This window comes from Apis cerana, linkage group LG6 (assembly GCF_029169275.1).
Source record: "Apis cerana isolate GH-2021 linkage group LG6, AcerK_1.0, whole genome shotgun sequence".
Classification (NCBI taxonomy): domain Eukaryota; kingdom Metazoa; phylum Arthropoda; class Insecta; order Hymenoptera; family Apidae; genus Apis; species Apis cerana.
The window spans coordinates 4,896,115-4,916,697 of record NC_083857.1 but is presented as its reverse complement, the minus strand read 5'-3'; the positions used below and the strand labels follow the sequence as shown (position 1 = coordinate 4,916,697).

General features: G+C 26.1%; 2 protein-coding genes and 1 long non-coding RNA gene across 7 annotated transcripts in view; 2 read left to right on the top strand and 1 right to left on the bottom strand.

Moving 5' to 3' along the window:
- Positions 1-1,288: 1,288 nt before the first annotated feature.
- Positions 1,289-7,380, top strand: LOC133666215 (uncharacterized). Its single transcript, XR_009830034.1, has 3 exons — positions 1,289-1,571; positions 2,656-2,765; positions 7,290-7,380. It is a non-coding gene; the product is annotated as an uncharacterized LOC133666215 (long non-coding RNA).
- A 1,838-nt stretch (positions 7,381-9,218) lies between these two features.
- Positions 9,219-20,046, bottom strand: LOC107993623 (uncharacterized protein KIAA0513). 4 transcript variants are annotated; one of them, XM_017050140.3, is made up of 10 exons: positions 19,816-20,036; positions 15,075-15,346; positions 14,065-14,348; positions 13,471-13,512; positions 12,291-12,389; positions 12,024-12,184; positions 11,461-11,647; positions 11,075-11,297; positions 10,907-11,001; positions 9,219-10,529 (listed from the first exon to the last, which is right to left on the bottom strand). In XM_017050140.3, exons 2-10 carry the CDS (start codon positions 15,341-15,343, stop codon positions 10,465-10,467), a joined length of 1,425 nt encoding a protein of 474 aa, XP_016905629.2. In that variant the 5' UTR covers positions 15,344-15,346; positions 19,816-20,036; the 3' UTR covers positions 9,219-10,464. The 4 variants fall into 4 exon arrangements, with proteins under 4 accessions (XP_016905629.2, XP_016905630.2, XP_016905631.2 ...); XM_017050141.3 differs by having other exon boundaries at positions 15,075-15,343; positions 19,816-19,995; XM_017050142.3 differs by lacking the exon at positions 13,471-13,512 and having other exon boundaries at positions 19,816-20,046.
- Positions 15,343-20,583, top strand: part of LOC107993622 (alpha-glucosidase) — a 47,704-nt gene continuing 42,463 nt past the window's right edge. Inside the window, exon 1 of one of the 2 annotated variants that reach the window (XM_017050136.2) lies at positions 15,343-17,195. The gene's annotated coding sequence lies outside the window, so the exon portion shown is untranslated. The remainder of the gene's footprint in view (positions 17,196-20,583) is intronic. The other variant, XM_062076084.1, reaches the window with a different exon arrangement.

The following is a 20,583-nucleotide window of genomic DNA, read 5'->3' as shown; positions in this document are numbered from 1 at the left end:
ATTTATATATTCCTTCAATTATATATAATTATATTTTATATTTTTAATCATTCTTTTAGTGATTTATTTGTAAACTTTTTGATCACTTATGTACACATTACATAAACTCATTCATTCATTCTTTTAATTATTTTGCTTATATGTTTATTAATTCATTCATCTAGTGATTAATTTTTATATTATATTTATATTATATTTTGTGCACTTATGTATTTCACCAATTTATTTATTTATTTGGTCATAGCTTCATTTATTCAATTATTTATACACTTGTTTAGGAACTTATTAATAGACTTTTTGTTTTATTCATTTATATATTTTTGACATTTAAGCATGCATTGAATTATTTATTTATTTATTTATTTATTTATCTTTTATTTATTCAGTTATACATATATTCTTTCATTAAAATTAATTTACTTACAAATTTGTCCATTTGTATTGTTCATTTATATCTGCATCAAATGATGTATGTATTTCTTACTTTAATTTAATAATTTATATTTAATTGGCTAAAAACTTTTTTCTATTGTTCTTTGCTTTTTTATTTTGTTCACTTACATACACATATATATAAACAGAGAACAAATAATTGATGCATACACAAATGAAACTAATAAAACTAAGAAATCTATAAATTAATCATTAGCAAATGAATAAATATATATATATATATATATAACTAAATATATAATAACTCTATATAAATCAGTAAAGTAATAAGTAAATAAATAAATAAATTCATAAAATATATAAATGAAGAAAAATCTGCAATAAAGTTTGCAAATAAATCATTATCTAAATAAATGTATAAATCTATAAGTAAATAAATAAATAAATAATTTAAGATGTAATATAAATGAACAAAACAAAAAATTTAAAAGCAAGATACTACATAAATGAATTAATAAATATGTAAGATATGTTATTAATTGAATAAATAGAGATATAGGGTAGGGATATAATAATGTTAATTAAATAAACAAATTGAGATATTTAATATATTTAAATGAATAAAATAGAAAAGTTTATAAAAAGTTATTGAAAAAGCAAGAATAAATAAATATATAAATATATAATATATATATATATATATATAAGTATAAATATATAATATATAATGTAAAAATATATAAATAGGTCATAAAAAAACATACAAATAAATAAATAATTTTTAAATATAAAAATAAATCATTTGTAGACTTTTTATATAACAAATATATCGATAATAATTAATAAATCGATCAATAAATAAATTATATATTGAAAAATGTACAAATAAAAAAAATAATATAAATAATTAATTAAAATAAATTTTATAATGCAAATAAATTAATAATATATATTTTTAATATTGTTTATTAAAATAATAAAAATATATATTGTGTAATACTTTAATTTTTCATGCGATTTCGATTATCGAAATAATCGAAATAATCGAAAGATCGAGTTTCGTCGCCAGCCAATGAGAGAGCTTCTTGGCGACTTTTGGCGCGCAATGTCAGTCTTCTGTGGAAAGTGAACAAGTGAGGACGTGTGATCGCTGCCGGCTTGGAAAATTCTACTGCGCAGTAAGTAATTTTGATCAAATTCTGCTACCGAATATATAAATTATTATTATTTTCGTTTATTTAATCATGGTTTTATTATTTTAAGTGTCGAAATTAATTGATATATTGAGTTTTTTTTCTAATTTCGATCATTGAATACCGGTAGTTCGTGCTTCATCGAGACGAGATTCGAATAGACTTGTTGCTTCATTTTGATATCATTTTTCTACGCATTTGTTTTACGATTTTGATTGCCATTTGAAAAAATCATCGATTTTCGGGATAATTTGAAAGAAAAAATGACTTGTAGTATGCATACATTACGATGATTTATGACTGATTTATGACTAATTTCGATGTTTCATATGTTTTGAAATAAATTTATTAGAATAAATTAGATCATATTTGGAATGTATTTCTATAATTTTTTGATCCATTAAAACAAACGAAACGAAGATAATTTTATATTTATATATTCGGTTATTATATATTATATATACTATATATTAGGTCGGTGATAATATTTCGGTTTCTAAATGCGTCTCGCGTCTCTTTGTAATGTTTATGTACTTTTTTCTGTTTTGTTATGGTCGAGGGTAATTAGATGTTTTCATAACATAGCTTTTCTAAGAAATTACGTGTTCGTATTTTTCCCACACTGGACATGTTTCGACAGGCTTCGACAGGCTTCGACAGGTTTCGACAGGCGACGCGCGCATCTCTTCTCCCCTCCCCTCCCCCTTCCCCTTCTCCCGCGAAAATTCGTTAACCGAAATTGTGTTACGTCATGATGTATCCATATTCGTATTAGAAACTTTACTTTTTCTTGCGATTTGTTTGTTGCATAGTATGTACATATTTTTTTCCCAAACTATCATTCCTATCATTAAATGAATACGCCATTATTATTATGCTTGGCAATCCTTTGAAGTTAAATTATTCGTTTTTGTCTATTCGTTTATTTGACGATTACAGTGCTAATTAATTCACATTGTGCCTTTTTAAGATAAAATTTGTGTTTGATAATTGTTTTATTTTTATTTGTAACCGATTAATTTTATAGATTTTATGCGTATATTTGAAAATCTCGTTTTCTTTTGTACAGATTGTTACTTGATTATCGGACCTGTATATTGGTCGGGAAGGCGGGAAAAATTCCAACATGGACGCCATTATATTTTTTCAAAGGGAAGCTTGATTTTTCGCTCGTCTATTGTACGTATTTATTATGTATTTATTCGATCGTTATATATGATATATATAATATCATTAGGTAAAAGTATATTTTATCCTATATGTGTAATGAACATTCACCATAATTATTAATAATCTTGCATTAATGATATATATATTTTAAATCCTTTTATTCATAAAAATTGATAATAATCGATTTGTAGTTTTAATAAAAGCGGTAATTTTTTTTGAAACAATTTGATAGAAAAAAATTTTACATAGATCCCCCCTCCCCCCATTAATAATATATCTTTATTTCCAGAGAATTTTTGTGATCGCGCGCAATGCGATCGGTAAATTCAGTGTTTGCTTCGTAATAGTTTTTTAGTATTTAGAGCACAGTAGCTCTAATTAATTTACTACAATTATTCGCGAAACTAGAGTCAGTGTTTGTTCGCCGCTTCTATTCGAAATCGACGCGTTAGTAGTTTTTTATTTTTATTTTTTTATTTTTTTGAATATTCGTTTTCGGTACAGGGTAGAGTCAGTGTTCCTTGAGGAATAGGGCGATCATCCATCACGCGAAGAGGTAATTATTTATTTATATTAAAATTTGAAATTTAATAGATATTTTTTTTTTATCTTGTTCAATATTTTTGTATCATCAATGTTGTATTCACAAACACTCGTAATAACATGTAATATTTTATATTTTGTTAAAGATGCCAAAGTGTCTTCATTTCTCATGGACTTCAGTTTTAAACAATATTTGTGATCGCGCGCAATGCGATCGGTAGATTCAGTGTTTGCTTCGTAATAGTTTTTTAGTATTTAGAGCACAATAGCTCTAATTAAATTAACTATAATTATTCGCGAAACTAGAGTCAGTGTTTGTTCGCCGCTTCTATTCGAAATCGACGCGTTAGTAGTTTTTTATTTTTATTTTTTTATTTTTTTGAATATTCGTTTTCGGTACAGGGTAGAGTCAGTGTTCCTTGAGGAATAGGGCGATCATCCATCACGCGAAGAGGTAATTGTTTTTATATATTTTCTATTCGCTTCAACTTTTTCAAATAATCACAGAATTTTAATGGTAGTGTTTCATGTTTGGTTACAGTTTTCCCTTCCTCGTAATGACTGTTTGGGGATGACATCGTGGACCACGACAATGCAGATTCTTCGCATCTATTGGTGAGTCGCATGCATTTATGTTCCTCCGGTCATTCAATCATGTCGTAGGACGAAAGGTCCGTATCGACACGGATGACTGGTTGTATACGTAGAATTTTGCACGAGCACAGTGACCACGGGTATTTGTCATATTATATACTCGTGAATAGTAACATTTTTCTTGTATTTTATTTATTAGATCAGGATAGATCTTCTTGCATATCGCGTTTTTGAAAAGATAGTTAATTTTATATTAAATAACAGAGTAATTATCGATATATAGAATGATATAAATAATTATGTTGATTGATCTATGATTGAAAATATTTTCTCTATGATTATTTGTAAAATAAATGAATATATTACAAATATTATTTTAATGAATAAAAATTAAGATTCAAATACGTGAGAAATAATGAAATGAATTTAAAATTGTGAAGAAGACGGATATCCCCCGACTTCGTTACAATAAAAATATCAATTATTGTACAATACAATTGATAGTGCATATTAACGTTATGATATGGTTATCGATATGATAATAAACAATTTATATTTATGATTTTATTTTCGATTTCATCGTAATATTTAATTATAATGATTTTTGTTATAAATTTAAGTATGATTCTAAATGTAAAAATATTTATTTTCTCCGTAAAAGAATGTATGTGAAATATTATGTGCAAGAAGATACTTCGCGACAGGTAGATTTCTGAATCTAAACAAGAATTTTTTGTACTAGATTTATGTTTTCGAAACCATGTTTTGATAAAGAGATCACCTGAGGTTATTTTCATTCAAATTCTTTTTAGAGTCAATTATTTTCTATTATTTCTTAATTGTCATACGTAAATTTAATATAATAAATTCAATAATATATCAAAAATAAATTTCTTCTTTATTATTTCAATATTTTTGCTTTATAAAATTAATAAGAATTCATAAAATTTACAAAGAGAATTTATTAAAATTTGAAATAAAATGAGCGAATCTAAAATGAGAAAACATTAGTCCGTTAGAAGATATACTAATAATTTTTTTTAGCTCAGGATTTTCAGGTTTAACCCTTTCCGTGTTCTTTGCCAGGATCTCACTCACGTGCCCAGGTGTTACTTGGGTGAGAGAGAGGCGAAGGGCATGATGATTTTAGTTCATAAGCTAATAAAAATTTTTTAGCGATTGACGATGCGTTAGTGTATCGTGCACGACGTATTTTCCGCATTTTGTGTGTGTGGTTAGGCTGTGGAATTGCGTCGTTTAATATGTTATTCTATATAACTCGAAATATTTAACATATTTATGATTAATCTCGTTACAATAACTTGTCATCAACGATATTAGATTTCTTTATTTTCAAATATAACAAATTTGATGACCGTAAAAGGCATATTCTTTTGTTAACAAATATTAATAATTAAAATTGAAATATACGCATATTTTCATGACATTTCACGCAATGATCGCTAGTCATCGTCAATCGATTTCAGGAAAATGGTACGTAAAGTTAGAGTGTGCAAGTTGTATGCCAAGCTCGGGTGTCGGAGGCGTCCCGGGACGTTTTCCCTAGTGTAGGATTTTGCGCCCGAGTATTATGCGTGAGAATCGTTGAATGAGTGTGTTGGTGTGCCTGTTTTGCTATTTTTTAAATATAGGGATAGGTAGGATAGGTAGTATACTTTCTGGTGTGTATGTTAATTGTAAGTAGGTAGGGCCGGGCAGGTTGTCACAGTCTCTGATCGGGTAGGCGCGCTTTTCGCGTGACAATCTGTTTCAGGGAATAAAATTTGAAGAATCGAGAGTGAAGCCGGTTGAAACGAGTGGAGCATGCCACTCGTTTTTGGCTTTGCTCATCGATTTTCGAATTTCCGCGGTCGTGGTCGCGAAATATTTCGAAACGAACGTTGAGCTCGAGATTCTGCACGCGTACGATGGACGATCATTACGATCGTTAATCGTTCATGTGCACTTAGTTTCCGCGATTTAGACTTTTTTTTCTTTTTTTTCTTTGACTTACGATTAGCGAATCTCGAGCCTAGATTTAAGTTTCAGCGGGCATTGCGCCCGAAGGAGGAAGACCGAAGAGGCCCGACAAACTGTCACGAAGAGGGCTGCAACGAATGGCTTCTCATTTTTTGGTTCTTGTTTCTGAGTCCAAAGAATGGGAAGTCATTGTTACTATTTTGTCACTGTGCTCGTTTTAGTAATATGTAGTAATTGTTGTTGTATCGTCTGGCCGTTTGCATGCCGGCCCATCATTAAGATCCAGTCATCATGGGCATCGCGTTTTTATTAGTGTTGCGATTGATTAATAACGGGTTGAATTAGACTCCTTTATTACATATGTTGCGTTAAAATGAGAATCGCGTTTGCATTAGTGTTGCGTTAAAATGAGAATCGCGTTTGCATTAGTGTTGCGTTAAGATGAGAATCGCGTTTGCATTAGTGTTGCGTCAAAATGAGAATCGCGTTTGCATTAGTAAATTATAAGATATCGCGATTTTGTTATAAATTGTTTTTATGTATAAAGTATAATTTATATCTTTGTGATCCTTCATTTCTAATCAGTAATAGCTTTTTAATAAATAAAATTAACGATTTCGATTGAGTTTGTTTTAAAATATAGCGTTGCGTTGATAAATAATCGCGTTTGTTCAAGTAGTGTTGCGAATATTGAATGCCCAAATTTCTTTCACTGGAATTGTGGAAGAACTCAACGTTCCTGTTCCTGAATCACCTTAAGTGGCTAAATAAGCTACAAGGGTGATTGTACAATGGCAGTCACTAAGGAAATCATTGGATTTTTTTAATCATTCTTTATTAGTGTTGCGTTGTTTAAATTTGAGTGCGTAGAGTAACGTTGCGTAAATAATTGATTGTTTTCGGGAATTTTCCATGTCTTTTTTTATATATATTTTTTTTTAATAAATATAAATTATTTAATATTGCAAGTATAAGAAAGCACTCATCGCGTTGATTTAAAAATTTCTTATTTTATAAAAAAATATATTATTTTATTGTTTTAGTGTTGCGATACAAAATGAATATTCCACTCGCGGTTTGTTGTTCGATTCATATCGAGTGGAAGATATTTTTATTTTAGTAGTCCTTCTGGCTACTACATTCTTTTCTTTTTCAGCATCCCTTATCACATTATATTTTCTGCGTTTGCTGCAGAAAATATTGCTAATATTTGCAATATTTGTTTTTCTCTTTGATGAAGACTTAATCATTAAAATATGAATTAAAATTATTTTTATGAAATTTCTTGAATAATGGTGAATGTTCATTATATTTATCATTTTTCATACCATTATTTTATTTTTAATTTTTAAGAAATTACAATATTTTGAAATATTTTTTATACTTATGCTAATTCTTTATTTTATTTTGTTTCAGATATATCAATTCTATTTCAAGAAAATTTTGTATCATCGATTAATAAATATTTATATGTTATTTTACTAATTATTTAGAATTTTATTTGTTTCAGGACCTACTGATAAAATCAATCAATCATCACTCATCATATTTTATATAATGTTTCTTTCTCTTTTTCGGTTATGTTTATTTTTAAGTAGAAGGGGCCCCTAAACAAATCTTTTAGATAGATTTTCATACTGTTAGGTAGTTCCTTTAGAATAAAGAGAAATCCATTTAGATTCTGTGTTGATAAGGATAGTGTGATAAGGTGTGAGTCTGTAATGAATTAGGAAGGTATAAGTATTATATTTTATTAAATTCTGTGGATAGGTAGGGATGGTGTGATAGGGTGTGAATCTATAATGAATTGGAAAGGTATAATTGAATTTTGTAATATTAAATTCTATGTAGGTAGGGATGGTGTGACAGGGTGTGAGTCTGATATGAATTGGAAACAAATTTTATTTTATAAAATTATAAAATTTGATCTTGAAGATTATAGATTAAGTTTCCTTAAGGATTGTATTAAATCACGTTTACGATTTGGATATTTCTAAGTTGATGTATTGAAATTTTTATATTGAAAAATTTAAAAAAAATAGGAAGTAGATTGCTGTAGAATTGTTGCTGTAGAAAATAGAATATATTTGCAATTGTATGCTTAATAATGCTTGGTAATGCTTGGTAATGGTGATTGATATTAAAAATGATGATGGTTAATAGAATAAGTAAAATTCTCTGTGAAATGCATTTCATTTTTTTTTTGTTTTCAAACTTTGTAATATATATTAATATTTTATATATTTATACTCATAATAATATAAAATATTGATATATATATATATATATATATATATTGATATATATATATATATGAAGTAGTGTATTGTTTTTCATTTTTCAAATTTCATGTAGATTTGTTGCATAGAATTAAGGCTTAATTCAATTTTTACTTTCAGATTTAGCTTCTCGGTTTTCCTTGAGATTCCTTTTGCTGTTTGTTTTGTACAATGTTCGTAGATTGAACGTTTTGCAAATTTACATCAAAAGGAATATTTATCATTGATTTTAATAAATTTTTGCATAATGGAGGGTGGATGGGACCGTGCGGATAGGGTGGGTCTCCAATTCGCAGCAACCTCCAAGTTGGTGAGACCTGGAAATCATTATTATTTACTACATAATTTATTTTTGTATCTTATTTTGTATACAAGTATAAATTTTATAGTAAATAATATGAGCTAATTGGCTGCGTTCGCTATTCCTATTTTTAATTTTTTATATATTTTGCTTATGTGTTGTGATTATTTATATTCTAACATAAAAAAATCTTTTTGTTATTATCATTACTTTATCACTGTTTTAAACTTCTTATTTTTTGTGAATCGAGTTCTTATTTATTAGAATTCTTGGATTAGATTTCTTCTATAGATTTTATAGGTTCTCTTAAGGTTTAATCCGTTTTATATTTTTCTCGTTTATGATATCAAATAATTTGATTACAGCAATCAAAATTTTATTTATGGTACATTTGTCTTTTTTATGTGTTGTTTTTATCAGCATTGATAAATGATAAATATTAAATTTTTTAATAATATTTATCAAATATTATTTAATATTTACTAATCCATATCCATATATAGAATCTTATATAATAATTTATATATTTCTTTTCGTATGAGAATTATGTCTGTCGCTATACAAATTAATATTATATTGATAGGGATTTGGATTATTCTTCTTTTATATGAAATAATTAATATTGAATATTATAATTCAGTAAAATGTTATAACTCATAGTTATTTAATTTTTGTTAGTATTATTAATTTTCATTTCAATTTTATTTATTATTTATTATTATTATTAATGTGAATGTCTTTTGTGACTTAATAAATGAAAATTCATTCCATTGTCAATGAAATTTATTAGTCATTGTTCTTTCACATTAACAAGTTTGCTGCAAGTGCGGGCAAATGTATAAAATAATCAACGAGCGATACTTATATTGAATGTCTTTTAAGTACAAAGACATTTACATCATTAAGCAAAATTTCAATTATCTTATTTTCAAAAGAAATTATAGGATAGCATTTGCATTTCTGTGAAATACTTTTAATTTGCAAATAACTTTACAGAAAATAATTTAATATTTTAACTTATTTCATTATTAATCGTAAGATTAATATTCTACACAGAATTAGTGAATTACAAAAAGATGTAAATTTTTCATCGAAACCCAATATTATAACCATCATGCTAAAAGTCTGATCTATAAATACTATGCAAACTATAGTCAAGCATCATATTGTAACCGATAAAAACATTATTTGGATTTATAAAAGAAACAAAAAAAATATTACGTTCATTTTTTTTTACGAAACTTTATCATTATAGAAGAAGAAATATTCTCTTCTTTAATACCACGCGCTCAATAGTCATTTTTAACGTTCAGAAAATTTATTTTCATTTTGTACAGAAATATATATTAAATATTGGCTTCAATTACCGCTGAAAACCGATTGCCAATATCACATGAAGTTGTTTTACGCAATTTATTGTCCGTTTATCCTTATAATTTAAATTCGATTTCGACATAGAATTTTCTCAAATAAACTAAACAGATTCAACAACTTTTTTCATTTCGATATTAATGTAGAATTTGGTAATAGTATTAATTCTCGAATTTATAAAATCTCTATGTATTATCCGAATTATTTATATTGAGAAATTCGTAAATTTAATTTTAATAAATATAATTACGAATAGAATTTTAATTAATGAAAGTAAATTACTTGAATTACAAGAAATATATTATAATTTAACGTTTTGGCATAATTTGATAGTGATTTTCATTTTCATAGAATTCGATTTGCATGATCTTGTTTAATCAAAGATAGGAACAGTTTTAAAGATCTTAAATTCATTATTCCTCAATTTATATTGTTTAACTTAATTGCACCAAATGGAGTCACAACCATGTTTATTTCAATGTTTGTTGCTTAATAAAATTGACTCTTTCTCTCTTCATACTTCCATTGATATTTTAATTGACAAATTCGCAACAATTTTACGAATTTTAATTCGGTAAATTTGTTAAAAACCTTTTTAACAACGTGTTTCCATAAATCGTTGAATTTATGGTAAGCGAAACTACCGCCAAGGTTCTGTTTCGTCATACATTCTCTCTATGTTATCGCGTAACATTTTTTCTTGATCTAAAACATTAAAAAAAAATTTATGCTATAAATTCTTTAATATCATCGTAACAATAGTAAATATGTTTGAAATTCAAATCATTTCGTTTTTTTAAAATTTAAATTTATTTATTTTGTCGCCAAAATAATTTCTGAATTATAATTCCGCTATTAATAAACGTAAAATTTTTGTATAGAAAATAGTATAGAAAATATTGTGATAATTTCGATGACAAAAATATTAATTTTAAAAACGAAGTTTGAAAAATAAAAGAATAATTAATAAAAAAAAAACATTTTTACGTTATTGTTATAGATATTACATGTTTTTGAAATATTAGAATTTAAAGAAATTCACAAAGGACTTTCTTACGTTATTTTTTCAAAAATTACTTTACCTTTCGTTAGATTTGCAATTACACATTGTTTCCTAAGAAATTCTAGGCATAGAGTACGTGATAGGCCAAACGCGTGCATGTTACATGTGAAAGTTCTAAAAATTGCAAGTATTTCTAATATTAAATAATTCATATCAAGAGTTTGTTGATTCTGTCACATTTCATTACCCTAATTGTCCAAAAACGATATTGGCTTGAAACCTTCGATCCTCAGCAGCACTGGCTTCTTGATCCAAAGATTTAGGCCTCGGAGGAACTGGTCTTGAAGCTCTTTCGCATTGTACAGCATCAAAAAAAGCTGCTGTCCAAAATCTCATTGATGTCCATATCGGTTGTATTCGTAAATGTGTGTATAAATATTCTCTATATGGCTCTAATCCTGGTACTTCGACTAAATGAATCCGATAAATGCAGTTACGAATGAAAGAAAAATTTATATAATTACATAATTATTATTACATTAATGATTATTTTAATAACGTCTTTATAATATAGAAAATTTATAAAGCACGTATATAAACATAAAGTTACATGAGAGATAAATTTTTCATTACCTTCGTGGTAAAAAGTGAAACACATATTCATGAGACTTTTGGCAGGAGCAAAATCATCTGCTTCGTGACATTCAAAAAGCGCGACAGCGAAGTGTTGCGCTAAAGAATAGAAGGATGCTTCTGTTACACAAGGGCGTGCTCTCCTCGTATTCACCACTCTGGAGAACCATATTCTACCGGATTCTGTCTGCGAAAAATAGAAAATTATTTCTTTTTTAAGAAATGACTGCATACGGAATTTAATAAATAATATAATTTGGATGATAAAGTTTATTATGAACAAATATGAATAAAGATAGAAAAAAAAATAGAAAAATTTATTTAATAAAATGGCACGAATAAGTTCAACATGAATAATCTGTTAATGCAAAAATTTCAATGTATCGATGAAATGAAAAATGATAACATAAGAACAACTTTTACTTTAAAAACTATACCTAAAAGAAGAAGCAAATAAAAGTTCGTTTTTTTAACTAATCATTTAATTAATTAAATAATAACTTAAATTAAAAAATTCGAATCATTTGCATTCAAAGAATGTAACGACCAATTTTAACACATACAAGAACCATTTGACCAAAGTTTGCTTTCTGTTCCTGATCAATAGTATTCGGAGCATCGAATAAAAGAGGTACAAAGGACTTCATAAAATCTGCAGCAGCTTCTTCGGATTGACTATCTGCTGATAAACTGGAAGCCCAAGATTGAACGGATCCTGATGAATCTGAATTATAAAAATAACAATGGTTACAACTAATAACGTGTTATGTATATCAATATTATTACTTTATAAGTAATTATAAACGAACATGTATATCAATTAATTTTACCTGATCTATGCCATAATTTACGACCATCCATGTTCGAATCTAAACTTGTGCTAGGCCCATATCCATCCTGATCGCTCGTCGAATCGCTGCTAGGCATCTCTGAAATAACATTCTACAGGAAACATTCGTCTAATTTGATTGAGAAACATATCTACAGTTCCCCTAATTAATACTTGAGATTGGTGCGTGTGCAACGTTATTGTATTGCTTCAACACCTTCGAGTATACACATGTCTAATCTAATGCTTGAAACACGAGTCACACAAATATAGGAGTGATACAATGAGACTAAAAATTGTAAATAAGTGTTCTATAAGGATTAAAACTAAATTGACAAGCTCAATTTCTTTTAAGAAGGATAACTAATACATGATATCTTCAAAAATGAAAAGAAAATTAATTTTGAAACGAGAGAAAGAGAAGATGGATAAAAGATATTTCAATTGTATAAAAAAAAATACGTGTCTTATAAAATATGTTGACAATTGTTGACAATTGACTAAATGTTTCGTATCATTATTATTTTAATCTTGTAAGAAAAATGTGAATTAAGAAGAATTTTTTTTTCTAATAATCAATTTATTTTGAAGTAAATCATAAAAGATACTATATTATATAGATTTTCTTAGAGAAGATTAAGAAATTATTCTCATTTTCATTCGACGATATGGAAACTAAGTTTATTTATATCGTAATATTATATATTGTGATATAATATTGTCTACATTGTGATATTTTTCTAGCCTACTAGGTAGAAAGCATGTAACTTTTAAAGGATCTATCTAAGATTTCGTATTACGACATCAAATATTTATATGCAGATAAATTAAATATGAAAGCGTATCAAGATACATTTTCCATCAAGAAACACAAATTTCAGGAACTAAGGATTTATTTACATATTGTCTTTATACCGACAAAGAAGTTCCAGCAGTGACAATTCCATTCACTTCCTATATACATATTTTATTTTCTTTTGTATTCCGTGTTTCTTCATTTTTGATATACATTTTATTTTTTTGTTCATGTCACAGAACGAAACAGATATAGATATATGAAATTTTCAATGAAACTTTCGTTGTCGATACAATACAAACAACGAAATGAAAGGAAAGATTATGTGAAACGAACGAGACCTGTGGTGAGTGATTCACATACATTCACATCAACGTTCATTTACCTAAACGAAAAACGACCGTCTGATAGCGGGTCGGGGCCCTTGCTTCATGACAAAGAAAAATAAAAATATATTATGTAAGAACATTCTCACAAAAAAATAATAAATTTATAATAATTTCATGCTAAGAAGAAATAATGATTAAAGCAAATAAATTTATGGAAAGAGATTTTGTTTCATATCAAATTGTGGGATTATAAAAGTAGCCAAAATGCAAATAAGTCGAATTCAGAGGCTAAGAAGGAATCAGAAATGCATTTTTAAAAGAAAAGGATTTTAAAATCGATTTTATCATATCATCACATTCATAAAAATATCTAAATATTAAAAACAATAGAAATACATACATCAAAAAAAAAATTTTAATGTTACGTTGATATTAAAGAAATAACCATACATTATTAGAAGAGATGTATCATTTTAGACATTAAAAAGATATAAAAATTATAGATATTCTTAGAAGAAAATAATTTCAATATTGATTTTAATTTTAACATTAATTTAATATACGTTGATATTTATAAAAATTATTATTCATGAATGAACGTTCTATTTTTTTTGGTAATATTCAATAAAAATAATTTCGTGATTGCTCACCTGTTCTGTAATTCAATTTATCAAAAGGATCAGGTCCTGTGGCCTTAAGATCTTTTTCTTGAAGAGGTTCTATGCTTTCTTGACTGTCCCTATCGGGGCTGTCATCTTCCTCGATTTTACTTTCTTGTCTTTTAATTCCAGCCGATCTCGACGAAGCTATTTCCTCGTAGGTCATACCTGGAGGATATTTTCTCATGCACCTTGAGGTATTGGTGCTACCTTGGCGCTCTAGTTTATGCCTTGCTATCGCTTCGTAATCTTCATACGATAAACCTGCTCCAAATCTATGCATATAACGCGGAGAAAATAAACTTTTAGAAAATATCTTTGAGAATATTGAAAATAATTTAAGGATTTTTATGGAAAGTAAGTTTCATATTTATATTAGACGTTTTCTATTTTTGAGATCAAATTACGAATCGGAAAGTAATCTACGAATGAAAATGGGGGAAAAATATTATATAAAATATTACGTGTAAATATTTCGATTCAATGTTATAGACAAATATTTAATCCACCATTTTTCACTTATAGATTATGGAAAACTAGGAAATATCTTGTATTATTCGGTCAGCAAAATTAGAAATTGTCTCATAAATTATTTCAAATATTATTAATATTAAATTTTTTGAACTTAACGAATAGCCGTCATAAATATGTGTAGATAATAACATTTAGAAGGATATTCAATCAAAATGCAATTTTCAATTTTATTTAACACTACCCACGCAAAAGCAACTTTCCTGTTGATGTGGATGTTCTCGATATAAAAAGTCGAAAATATCCACCCACGAATTCATTAAAATGAAATAGCATACTCTATATTTATATTGAAAAATTAAAAATATTGGAAACAAAGTTTTATCGAAAAAAAATGTTAAACAAAAGAGAATAGAATTTTAAGAGGTATGTTCGATGATAATGTGATTTTGGTCGGTCTGGACAATACCTAATTATTTATTTCATTTTTAACACACTTTATATCTTTGGAATCGTAGATAGAAACTTACTTGGGAAGCCTTAATTTCCTTCTAGCCAATTGTTCTTCTTCCGGTTTGGTCTGAGGTGATGCTTGTGGCGAAGAGGGTGATGTTGACGGCGTCGTGGTCAATTCACTTTCTTCTAAACTGCTACTCAGAACAGATCCTATTCTACTACCCAAACCCTGGAGATATTCTCCACTTCCTCCTAACGCAGACTTGACGGATCTAAGTGCACCTCTGGTGCGTCCAATTAGAGATACTCCACCGGTGGATGGAGCTGTCGTTACATCCACCATCTTCTGCACCAGACATAACAAATTGATAATTATTCATTTTAATTTTATGAAAATTCTTCATTTCTTCTACTAGATTATGTTTATTCACGATTTATATGTTAAGTTTTGAGTGTAGAAAAATGTACAAGAATATCAAGACAAAATCATCAGAATGATAAAACATATATTAATTATGAATAAAATATAAAAAAAAAGAAATTAACATGATAAATGATAAAAGTCATTATATATATTAATCAACTATATAGTGAATATAAATATTCAATATAATAATATGAAAATTTCTTTTTAAATTTTTTTAGCAAATTTCATTCAAATTTAAACATTAAAAAAATTTAACAAAGTTCATCAATTTTTCAAATCATTTTATTGTAGTTATTTGTAATATGGAGTTATTTTATTGCATAAATAAATTTGTTATAACAAGATGTCTATTCGTTACAACCTTATATAATGTTATTCCAATTATTTAAATACATATTATATTATCTATCTTTTGTTCCCTAATGAGTATTGTTTGGTTGCGAGAAGATAATTGTAGACAAGTAATAAAAGGTGCATCGGAAATGTAGGTCAACAAGTGTATGTGTGACTATATATGATGGATTAATATCGAGGCATTGTACGCAAAACGATAAATGTCCGCAGGGAAAATCTGTCAAAATAGGAAGATGATTTTTATATGAAAATGAAATTTTTGAGGCGAATTAAAATTAAAATGTTGTATGGTTATATGTATATAACTGGAGATATTATTGTATATGTTGAAGATTTTCAAATAAATATTATAAATTTCACGATAGAAAAAAAATAAGGATTATTTAAAAAAAAAATAGTAAAATAAAAAAGAAAAAAGCATTTGAAGAATATTAATAATTCTTAAATTTATTTTGATATTAAAGTCAAAATTTTTAAAATTTATTTTTATTTTTCTTATCATTTTTTTTCTTTTAAATATAGTATAATAATTATTCATTGTTTACACATATTTCGATATTAATGATTGAAAACAATTTATTTCTTGAATATCATTAATTGACGCAACATGTGTACAATAGATATGCATATTTCAATTAAACAATGGATCATTACAATATTTTCATTTCATAATTGAAATATATTCCATAAAAAATGCATATTATACTGATATTTCGAAAAAAGTATATTGTAGTATGAAAATATTAATAAATAATATATTAACATTATTTATATATTAATATTTTCCTTTAACAAAATAAACAACATTATTTGTATACAAACAATACAAAAATATATTAATATATTTACATAGTAAACAATATTTTATCAATTAGTGTTAAAATAATAAACAAGTTTATCTATTTTTACGTAGAAAAAAAAGTAATAATAAAATTTTTTTAATACAAATTTTATGTTAAATTAAATTTATGTGGGCAATGATAAATGTATTTGAAACTCATATAATAAATTACTGTCAAATATGGAATAAAAAAACATAAATTTAAATAAGATATTAGAAGATAAATTATTAATAAGTATATATTGTGTTATTAATTATTTTATAATATTACACGTGTAAAAGGATAACTGGAATTTCCCCGAATATATATATATATATAAATATATATATAATTTTGAAATATATATTTGAATTCCATATAATAAATTACTGTCAAACGTGGAATTCCAATTTATTATAATATGTATTTACATAGAATGTGGAATAAATAATTGCCAATAATAACCTATAAATAAAGAAAATATTTGTTCGTTTCTTATTCATCGTTAGTAAGTAACGCGGTGTTTTTCTAATTTGTGTTAAGTAAAATTGTGTTTCATTCTGATATTAATATAATTGGACTTCTAATTGGTAGTAAGTATCTCACTATTAATACACATAATAAAAATAACGATTTATATATAGATATAATTTCTTTTTGAAAATAGTAATAAGAAACACGTTTCTAAAATAATTCCCTAAATCGAATTACAAAGATCAATGTTGATTCAAATAGTTGTAGATTAAAATATTTTGCAATATTTAATTAAGAAATCGTGTGCACATATAAATTATTTATTTCAAACTAATCTCATATATTCAGTTAATTATAATATTTCATCTGGAATATATGAATGATTTTAAAATTAGAACCTTATATCGATCTATAATGTACATATAGTTAAATATTCTATGTATAGATCGTTCTAATTAAAATAATGCGATGAAGATAAATAGTTATATATTATAATCACATTTTCATTTAAACAAGAGTTATCAATATTAATTTTATAAAAAGCAGCGATTTTAAAAATAAAAAATATGAAACTCATATTAACTGATTTATAATTTTTTTAATGAAATTATATAAATTTTATTTTTTAATTTTTTATGTTTTCATCCATAATATCGTTTTAATTTTCATTTTATAAAATTAATGATTTTTAGATGATTAAATGCTGCTAAAAACGAGATATTGTTTTTATATAAAAAAGAAATTGTTTATAGACAGGTGAGATATTAAAAGTTACACATGATAATTATGAACTTAAACTTTGTTTCAAAGTAAACTTTTTCCTCTTTAATGTTTATGCGTGATATGACTTAATCTTTAATATTTACGCCTATAGAATTACAAACTGTGCAATCGTTTGTTATTTTAAGCTTCTTATCACGCATTCATTAAGCATACAATCATAATACAATCGTATGAATGAAATTTTTACCGGTTTTGAAATAATCACGGATGTCCTTTAAAATAAATCATTTCGAACAAAACCGCATGCGGAAACTGATTAGATTACCTAACATAGTAATAGATTGTGTAATTCAATATTTCTTTATTTAAAGATTCATTTGTTAAATTTAGAATAAAAAATGTTTCGTGAGTTTTTTTTTGTATTATTTAAAGTAATCATAATTTAGATTTTTATATTTTTCGTGAAAGTTTCCTAAATTTTCCTAAAATTTATTCTTCTGAAAATTTATAATATTTTTGATATGTGCCTCTTCTCATTTCTTTTTTTAATATTTGGAAAAGAATAATATATATAGAAATGTAGATAAATGTAGATATAAAACAAAAAGATATATTCTTTATAATATGAGAAATAAAAGAAAACTCAAAATAAATGTAAAAATTCATAAAATGAAAATTTAGGAAATCGATTTAAATTGAATATATATTACAAAAATTTAAATATATTTAAAATATTCATATTTTAACATACATCATTTAAATTTTGAATAATTTTGTAACATAATAATTTTTTTTTATACATTGCTATATTAATACTTCAATGAGGATAATATATATATAATTTTTAAACGTTGTTCTTTTTTTTTTATACTATCGTCGGCTATACCTTTCTCTCACAGACCACTCAAGTGAAGTTTGTTTGAAAATCATGATATTACGAGAGGGAAAATAGAGGGAAGGGCTTTTTTAGGATCCGAAAGTAGATCATCGATCGTGTCAATATTTCTATCGAAAATTCGATAAAGCCGCAAGAATTTGAAATTAAACTGATATCAGGAATTGCGGAGGTGGAAATCGAACGGTGGTTGTAACATCGAGCAACAAGCATGCCAAGGCTATTAGAATACATACGTTGCAATCCGATGAATGCTTAAATCGATATTATGCAATGTTTTATTTATACGATAGTATTATAAAATAAATAATTATAAAAGAAAATATTATAAATAAAATTCAATTATACAAAATTATTTATATGTAAAAGTTATTTTAAATCAATTCCTAAAATGCAAGTTAAAAATATTTAATATTTATTTAAAATAAAATAACGAAGTAATTAAAATTAAAACAAGATTTTGAATATTTTAAATCGCTTTAAAAAAATGATCGCATTTATAGAATGATAGATCAAAAATTATTATATATATTATGAACAAATCGTAGTCTATTCACTTTATACTGTTACATGAAACGTAATTGTATCAAGGACAAATAATCGTACAATTTCACGAATGCATAAAAGCACATCGAGACAAATACAGTCTAGTGGAACATCACTGCAATGCAGCTTTATCTATACCGTGTTATTCCGCACCATACGGGCCATTGCTCAATTTACAATTTTAAAAAATATGTTCACTAGTTTCGTCATATCGTTTTATACTTCTTTATATTCTTTATATTATTTAAATTACCGATTAATATTCTATACACGACAAATTATTCATTTAGAACGAATTAAAAACAACATGATTGTTTTTTTAATTCCAATGAAGAATTATCAAAAGCGTAGATAAGAAACGAAAAAAAAACAAAAAATTGATCGGTGCACAAAATACAAAAATGAAATCGAGAATTTTGCAATTTTCGCATGAATTATTTTAAAAAAGAAACGTAGATTTCTAGGTTCGTAGTTTGATATTTCATACACGATCTTCGAAGAATGTTTTTCATTTGTATTAAAATGAGAAGTATCCAGTATTCAAATGAATAGATGTTAATAAATAAAATATGTACCGTTCGAAGAAGTGGGCGGATTAAATTTCCTGATCCAATCTGATTCTCCTTACGATCACTTGAAAACACGTGTCTGATCACGAACAATTCTCTGAACCGCAACTACTTAACTTTAGAGACGTATATACGAAACGTAGAACGTAGTTGCTTGCACTGACTAGCTTATTCGACTTGCATTGCCTCTCCATGTGATCCTATTAATGCATACGCATGCGTATCCCGCGATCAATACGGTTTTACTTACCTTTCTTGAATTCCTTGGAATTGTCGGTATAACAGAGATGTTGAGTTGATTAACGAAGAATGGGTTTGTTAGTGACAAACAGTAATACACCGATTCATGGTACTTTTGTATTACGATTATACATATTGTGTATACATAGTCGAGATACAGAATACGGATTTATTGTTTTATAAAATTTTGACTCATGATTTGATATTGATCATATAAAAATCACATTTAATTCAAATATTAAAGTTGATAAAATTAATGGGAGTTTTTTTTTGTTAAATTATAATATATTAACGAGTTCAATGTATAAATATAGTAATTAGTTATATTTTTATATATTATTGGACGAAATGTTTCAAAATTTGTTGAACTCTTTTTTTTCCTTGTTGATAGTCAAATTTTTGTTTGTATAAATTTTTTTATTGTTTTATTTTGATTGCATCAAAACACATATTGTAAAATCAAGATTATAATATTTTTTTTATATTAAATATTAAAATACATTATAATTTTGAAAGAAAAATAATGAAAATATT